At 38.5% G+C, this 8,421-nt stretch overlaps 1 protein-coding gene across 1 annotated transcript; it reads right to left on the bottom strand.

Annotated features, from left to right (window-relative positions):
- Nucleotides 1-4,333: 4,333 nt before the first annotated feature.
- LOC145054904 (laccase-4-like) lies at nucleotides 4,334-7,022 on the bottom strand. Its single transcript, XM_079003169.1, has 5 exons — nucleotides 6,748-7,022; nucleotides 6,220-6,371; nucleotides 5,863-6,107; nucleotides 5,636-5,764; nucleotides 4,334-5,530 (listed from the first exon to the last, which is right to left on the bottom strand). Exons 1-5 carry the CDS (start codon nucleotides 6,835-6,837, stop codon nucleotides 4,470-4,472), a joined length of 1,677 nt encoding a protein of 558 aa, XP_078859295.1. The 5' UTR covers nucleotides 6,838-7,022; the 3' UTR covers nucleotides 4,334-4,469.
- Between the last annotated feature and the right edge of the window lie 1,399 nt (nucleotides 7,023-8,421).

The following is an 8,421-nucleotide window of genomic DNA, read 5'->3' as shown; positions in this document are numbered from 1 at the left end:
AATTGTATCACGAATGATTGGTGAGACGATAACATCTTATATTCTTGAAACCGAGATGTGTGAGTTGTATCTTGCAAGTCAGTTGCACATTGATAATATGTAAACGCACTAGTAACTTGGTGTTATAAAACATATTGTTGTGTGTAATTCGGTAAGTGAGTGCAAGCAAGCATTGAATCAAAGTTTATCCGTTCCTTTTATCCAAAGTAGGATAAAAGCGATATATGTGGGCCCCTCGATGATTTAGTGATGGCACCTAAGTGCTTGGCCGAGCCGGGACTAAATTGATGTTTCAATTGTAGTCTGTTGTCAGTCGTCATAAATCGGAAATCGGGAAATGATATAGAGAGAATGATTAAGTTCATGTCTCATATCTATACGATATCTAGAATGGAGGAATATATGATCCCTTATCTAAAGGACACGCGTATCTGATAGGATCAGAGTTGACAGCGGCTTTAGAAAGCTACGATTGCAGATCAGGATCTGAAGTCATACACATAATAGTTGTTAGACTTATCCAAGTGGGAGACTGTTGGATTAGTGTCTAAGTCCATAACTATTTTGGTATGTACTTGACCCGATGGTGCATGGTCCTTTTGGGTTGCCTTCACCAAAGCAACTTGATAGGATGAATTATGGAGAGAAAGGATTAATTATGATTTATTAATATAATATAAGAATAATATATTAAAGGAGAAATCATATTGTTTAATTAATATTAGTCAAGAATTAATTGGTAATTAGTTTTGTGGTTAAAAGATATTAATTAAACTTAAGGGACTGGAATTGTAATTATAAGATAATTGCAATTGGGCTATGGATTACCTTATAATATAAGGTTGGATGAATTCTATGGGGAAACCCATTAGAAATCGTCCAAGGCTTATTAAAGAAGGGTCCATGGGCTACTTAGCGCTTAAGCAGTCGGTTTAGGGTTTCCTAGTTCAAAACCCTAATAGCCTACATGTATATAAAGGACCCTTAAGCCCCTAAAACGTGGTGGACATGTTCCTTAGGGTTTTCACACGTTTTGGGCAGCCTCCTTCTCTTCTCATTCTTCATCCTCTTGCTCTTGGTGTTTGTGAACCATTAGAGGAGTGACATTTGTGACTCTAAGCTTTCTAAAGTCATTACAAGGAGGATTTGAGATTGTTATTGCTACATAATAATCAAGGTAATATCTTAAACCCATTTTTATGTTAATATTGATTATCATATGTTAGATCTAGGGTTTAAAGTCTTGGATGAGTTGCATGTACAATAGAGAAACCTAGATCCAAGCATTAGGGTTTGTATGACCACATAGGATGTTCTTATGGCTTAAACCCATCACAACTCGGCGAGTAGGTTGAAGATAGCCTTGGACTCGGCGAGTCTGGTCGTGAGGTCCTAACCTTCTTCTGGTTGAGCCATGAATCGGCGAGTCAAGGGAGGACTCGGTGAGTTGAGAGCGAGGGGACCCAGAGTTGTGAGACTCGGTGAGTCTCGGGGTGACTCGGCGAGTTGAGTCGCAGATTGGGGAAGTTCTGAGCATGGGGACTCGGCAAGTCATCGGGTTGACTCGGCGAGTAGAGTCAGTCAGGAGGTTGACTTTGCCTTTGACTTTGACCAAGGGTTGACCATTTGTCTTCCAGCGGCATTTTGGTAATTGTTGGCATTTGTTTTGAGTTCAGTGCTGGTATTGGCTAGTGGTGGAGATCGTAATAGTGGTCGGAGCATCTTGGTCTTATTTTTCGGTCGGCAGTTGCGAGGTGAGTTATCCTCACTATCTCAACAGGGTCTAAGGCACCAAGGTCGGCCCTTTATCGGATTGTGATCCGGGTATCGTTGTGATGTTATTGCTTTGATATGTTTGCATCCTGGTAGTTAGGGTGATGCTATGCTAGTGACCGGTTAGGTCGGTATCCTGGTTAGGATGATGATATGTTATGTGATCTGCTAGATCGGCTTGATTGAATGTGAATTGTTATATGATTGAATGTTTATGTGCACATGGTTGTTGGACTGGGGTTTGGGTTGAGGCGGGTCCTGCTTTGTGTTGTAGGCCAACATACCCAGGGCGGACCGGTTATCCCGAAGGCCCAGCGAGCAGTCCAGATAGGCTGTAGGCCCCAAGAGGGCGGACCAGACGTGTCGAGGCTCGGAGAGTGGACCAGACCGACTGAAGGCCCGGTGCGGGTGGACCAGTCATACTGTAGACTCAGAAAGTGGACCAGGTGGATTGAAGGCCCGGCGCGGGTGGACCAATCACACTGTAGACTCGATATATATGGCTAGACTCGAAGGGTGGACCAGGTGGACTGTTGGCCGGTGCGGCGGACCAGTCTCACAGTAGACCCGAAGTACATGGCTGTTTTGTGTTCTATTATGATATGGCATGTTGTGCGTGTATGGTATATGTGGTTGGTATTTTGGGGGTATCTCACTAAGCTTTCGGGCTTACAGTTGTGGTTTAATGTTTTTTAGGTTCTTCAGGAGACCGTGGCAAGGCAAAGGCGTGATCGTACCGCTCGTCATGATTTTGTTTTATGATGTGGTTCTAGGAAGACTCTGATAATAATTGTATTGAAAACCTTTTTGTAATAACTTTATGAACCCGAGTTGTTTTTGAAAAGTTTAAATTGGTTGAAATTTTTAGAGCGTTACACCCGCACAACTGCACACTTTTGGGCATTTTGGTCATTTTGCTCACCATTTACTTTGGGGGTTAGGTCTAGTAACACACACTCGATTTGAGGGTTAGGTCTAGTAACACACACTCGATTTGACACCATTGGAGACCATTAGAGGTGATTTTCGGAGCTTGATACTCATTCTTCTCATCTTTCTAAATAATTGGTAGTTTCTTGATGCAATTATACTTTTGTGATTGTTATTTTGTTCCCATGAGTGGCTAGTTTTTTTATTTTGGTTAACTTTGGCTAAAACCCTTTGATATTTTTGGGTTTCGAAGTATTCATGCTTAATTGTCATTTATCTTCTGTTTATGATTCTAGTTCATATTTCTTATGCTTGTTTAATACTTTGACCACGAGCTTGGTACTTGAATGGGCAATTGTTGATTTATTTCTTTGGTTTAGCATTGAATAATTGAATTTACTTAGAACAAGGGCTTTATGATGGTAGAAATCATCTCTAGCTTATGAATTATGACTCCTTTATGGATGTGTAAGCATTGACATCCTCTAGGAATTGAGGATTCCTTCATTTTTAAGGCTAATCAACTTCTTGGGTTCAATTTCTTCAATTGAAACCTTGATTTTGATTAAGAAGGTGTGTTGTGGGTTTCCCCAACCTCCATACTACCTATGAGGAATCTTAACATATCATGCTTCATGATTGCTATAACCAATTTGGAATGAATGATAAGCTTCATATTGAATCCTAATGATAAACACACAAATGTTCATTGCGTTGAATTGTCTTGGTTAACCAATTCTCTCCAATATTTGAGCATCTCACCATCTTGCTTAATTGCAAGATTTTTAGTTATTCAAGTCTTTTAGTTTTCAAGCAATCATAATACCCCCCCCCCCCCCTCTTTTAGTTTAATTGTAGTTAGTTAGTTTATTTACACTAATTCTATTGGATTGCATTGGTGATTGAATACAACCATTTCTCCGAGGATCGATACCCCTTTTGCAAACAAATGGTGTAATTTGCTTGGTGGACTTGACATCCCACTAGGGTCCAAGGGGCAGAGCTATATAAAAAAATGCCTTAGAAATCTAAATTTTCTGTAAATGAACCCGATTTTTGACTTCATTTTGACCCTTATTAATGATCCAGTTTTAGTGACAGCTTATGACAGTTATAAACTGCTTTTAATAGTTGTAATAGTTTCTGGACAAAGAAAACTGCATTGGTAGTTTTTCAAACAAATGAAATATCATTTTGGTCATCGTTTTCCTGGTACAATAACAATCATGAAAATCATAACTTCATATTCTTTGTTCTTAAAACTCTTCTGAGTCTTATCTGATTAAAGGTTGGGAGTACCGTCCAAATACTTTAAGCTGAAAGTGTACACACGATTCTCAGAATTTCCGAACCTTTTATTATCCCAAATTTCTATCAAATCACTGATGGCATAGAGCCATCTTTGATTTCCTCCTCTCTGACTTTTTGACCTGCGATTTTGTATTTTATTTTTCAATAAAAGTCTAACTTTTTGGCTAAGATTTATGAAATTTTGACTATAATTTTATGTTTAAGTGTGGTTTTGTTCTTTCATTTTGACTGCAATTTATATAAAATAAAATGTAGAGTATGAGTTCTATTGAACAATTTTTCAAAAAACAAATACTTGTAATTATTTAAAAAGGCTCTTACATATCAAAAATCGGATATCACATTGTTAATCTTTTCAAACAAAAAAGATATATCTTTAATTCTAAAATAACCAATACATAAATTTCACTTGAAAAATTGTTGTAAATCTTAAAAAATAAATCCCTTAAATCTCTCTAACATTTTGGTAGATCCTTTGGAGGTGGCAAAAGCGACTGATTTGGCCCCTTCCCATTCTCCACCAGAAAAGCCATTTTTAACCCCCAAGTTGTATGCACTTCCAAATGACAATGCAAGAACCACACACCTGGATTATCTGCTCGAAATCGAATAGCAACCCAACCACCGGAAGGCACACCAATCGTATTCCTCTCAACAGGGTCAACAAGGTTAAACTTTTTCTGGTCTTTCTTCGAGTTATAATTCCCGATTCCCTTACCCACAGCAAAGAAGTTGAACCCATGAAGATGAATCGGGTGATTCTCCGCAGCAATAATACTCGTGTCTTGTAGCACTAATTGAATAGTAGAGTTGTACTTTACCCGATAAAGCTTAGTCCCATTACTTGTAGCCATGTTCGCCGGCGGGGTACTTCCGGTATAATTGAAAACGGTAGGTGGGTTAGATGGAAAATCAATAGTGAAGACTCCTTTCGTTTTGAAGTAATGTGCTTGAAGAAGAGCTGTAGTTGGCATAACGAATGTAACATTGTTTACACCCGCCACAACTCGACTTCCATTACCTGCTTTGCATGTCGGACATGGGTTGATGCCAAGACCGACTGTGAAATACAAGGAGTGATCGATTTTCAATGGCACTTTGGCTGGATACTTTTTGGAATTCAAACTACGGAGTGAATCTATAAAGCTGTTCGCTACTGCGGTGGCGTTTTGCGGTGGTGGGGTGGCTAGGGTGGTAGGGGAAGAGGAAGGGGTGCCGGTGTAGTGGATGGTGGCGGTGGCAGTTTTGTTGTCAACGGCAATAGGTGAGTCCATGAATGGGGAAGCAATCATCATATATTTACCGGAGTTCTTGTCGGCGGTGATTATGACGTTGGTGGTTTGACCTGGTGCGATGACTATTGTACTGGTTTTGAATGGTTTGACATAGACGGCATCAACTTCCACCACCGTAAGCTGGTGGCCGGCGATCTTAAAGAACAGTTCTTCGTTGAGTGCAGCGTTGATTATACGTAGCATGTAAGATTTTCCTTTTTCAACACTCAAATGAAACCCTCCTATATTACACAACAACAAAGTACGTAAACCAGCTTTAAAAGACATGCATGCAGATCGATTATATATATAAGATCAAATTAGGCATCAAAATAAAGAAATTGGACCTTGTGTCTGACAACCATGGATTCGTCCTGGATGACCATTGATAGTATGGGCATCTGAGATGTTTGGCGCCAAGCCAGATTTCAACGCTTGGTTGATCACTGCTTCGGTATCTGATTTCCACCATTCACCTACATTATCCATGAAACCCCACAAAGGTCAAATGAATCATAAATATAATTCAAAGCTATATATTAATTAATGATCAAATTTTGTACTCAAGTTTCACCTAAAATCACGACTTGTTCCATATGTGGTTTGGGAAATGGATAAGGAACACCAAGTTTAGGTAAGATGACAATGGCGCCATGGACAGTAGCTCTTAGCCAGAGAATATGAGCATGCCAAAGAAGTGTGCCTCGTTGCCCGGTAATGGTGAAGTTATACACGAAGTGCTGCCCGGGCTGGATCGGGCATTGTGTTATATATGCTGGGCCATCGGCCCATCCTGTACGTAGTTGTCGAATTCCATGCCTTCATTTTCAAAACAATCAAGAATAAACAAAAACCCCATGATTCTCATTTTCAGGTAAATGTATATATGTGCAAATATAAACCGAAAGTTTGTATATGAAACCATATATACCAGTGGATGGAGACGTTATATTTGACATGGTTGACAACTTTTACAAGCACATTATCACCCTCTCGAGCATAAAGAGTGGGTCCAGGGAAACGTCCATTAACTGTCACGATCGGCTTGCTTGAGCATAAACGGTTTGCGTTCTTTGTAACCACCTACATAGGATCTTACATCATGAACCTTTTTGTAATTCTTTATGTTATAATGTTATATAAATGTAATTCTTTATTTTATATCCAGAATTCCCGAGACATGAAATCTTGGTTGTGATTTTTATCCCCCAACCTACAACTCCGACATGTCAGATGCAGAAAGTTGGAATTTTCAGAATATTTTGATGATCATCAGTGACTGAAATGTTGTCACATTCAATGTGTCGCTAAAGATCTCGTTGGAAAAGGTCAGGTTCTTGTAGTGCATTAATTACTATGCATGCATGCAGGATATCAGGATATGTTATATATTCTTGAAATTTTTTGACTATCACGATGTGAGTTTTTAATGATTGTTTAAAACAAAAAGACTACTCACATTAAACTTGTAGTGTCGAAGTCGACCTTGAACTAACAATGGGAAGAAGAACCCGACCACCATTAAAGCTCGAACCCAGCTACCCTCCATCTTGATTAGTTGTGTTTGATTGTGTGTGTGGTAGCTAGATGGTTAATTGCAGTGAGATTTAGATGGGAGATGACTAGCCAACGCAAGCTTATATATGGATTATGACCTGATTGATTGCTATATAGCTGGAACGTCGTTTTAGGTGGGTGTTGTGCATGCCACCCAGCAAGAGGACGAGCAGCAGCAACTGCTGGTAGTATAGTTTGATGGGGGAGAAGACACTTGATTTATTTCTTTAATCTAAAGCAAGTTTTCTATGGAGGCATTGTTAGGCTTGGTTCAAGCTAATTTCTTCCATTTCACATAAAGTAATTAGTGGGTGACAGGTTGTTTAGTGTCTTTTCCTAGTCAATTATAGATATATATTTTTTTTTAATATAGAAATGAAGTTAAAGAGTTGTTAAAAAGTGAAACAAACTCATTTGGTTCTACGATGTTAAAGTCGTTTAAAGTATACGAAAATGTTTATAATCTTCCAAATTATATTCATTTAAAATTTTGTAGTATTTGGAACATGAGATATAATTTGTACACAACAATTGATGCTTTAAAATGTTATATTGTACAACTATATAATCCATGAATTATTGTGTATGACAAAAAACTATTGTGTACGAATCGCTTCCCATTTGGGAAATAGATTTTTTCGTTTTAGTTAATATATTAATCACTAATTAAAAAAAAAAAAAAAAAAAAAAAAACTATTAGGCTGGTCACTGAGACAATCTCCCAATTTAACTATTTACTCGTTTGGAGGCCTGTGGTATCGGATTGGTCCATTTTACCACATACAATTATCACCTAACGGTGGTTTAGTAAATAAATCTTGAAATTTGGTTGTTACAACTTACAAGTGTCAAATCAAACGCTTGGATCTGAATGATAAAGATATATTTGGGAAGTATTTTTAACTAGCGCGGATGATTCTTTTGGGGTGAGGTCTTATATCTTTGACATATTTATATACTATAATGTTATTGAGAAACTATTTCTATAATTTTAGTACTGTATTTCATTAGGACCATTATTGCTATTATAATGACCAACTCTATAATATCCTTATTACACAGATATCGTTTTTGCAATTGTCTTACACAAACTAACGTTACTATAATTATTTTCTTACACAGATCATTTCTATAATTTCGTTATTAGGGACGGAATACGAGCATAGACTTAGGGGGGCAAAACCAAAACTTAAAAACAAAAGCATATAAAAACAATTTTAATTTTGATTCTTACACATATCATTTTTTATGACCGAGATGTTAGATTTACCTCCTATTTCTGGCAAAAGTTCCACGAGTAACTGGGCACGTGGCTGCATTTTACAACAGCATATCATCCGCAGACCGATGGTCAGAAAAAGCGGATCATACAAACCCTCGAGGACATGTTGAGGGCGTGTGTTATTGACTTCAGTGGGAGTTGGGATTCTCATCTACCCCTTACAGAGTTCGCCTACAACAACAGTTATCATTCCAACCTTGGTGCCCCGCCTTTCGAGCTGTTGTATGCGAGGAGATGTCGCACCCCGGTTTGTTGGGGTGAAGTCGGACATAGGGTGATGGGACGGACAGAGGT

This window comes from Lactuca serriola, chromosome 5 (assembly GCF_051521515.1).
Source record: "Lactuca serriola cultivar US96UC23 chromosome 5, Lser_US96UC23_V15, whole genome shotgun sequence".
Taxonomy (NCBI): Eukaryota; Viridiplantae; Streptophyta; class Magnoliopsida; order Asterales; family Asteraceae; genus Lactuca; species Lactuca serriola.
The sequence above is the reverse complement of the archived record's forward strand: the minus strand, read 5'-3'. Positions and strand labels throughout refer to the sequence as shown.

Excerpts from the sequence above, each read along its gene's own strand:
- LOC145054904 (XM_079003169.1), bottom strand. The coding sequence starts at position 6,837 with ATGGAGGGTAGCTGGGTTCGAGCTTTAATGGTGGTCGGGTTCTTCTTC. Across the intron at positions 5,765-5,862 it reads GGAACAAGTCGTGATTTTAG|GTGAATGGTGGAAATCAGAT; the intron begins GTGAAACTTGAG and ends TGGATAATGTAG. Across the intron at positions 5,531-5,635 it reads CCATGGTTGTCAGACACAAG|GAGGGTTTCATTTGAGTGTT; the intron begins GTCCAATTTCTT and ends TGTGTAATATAG.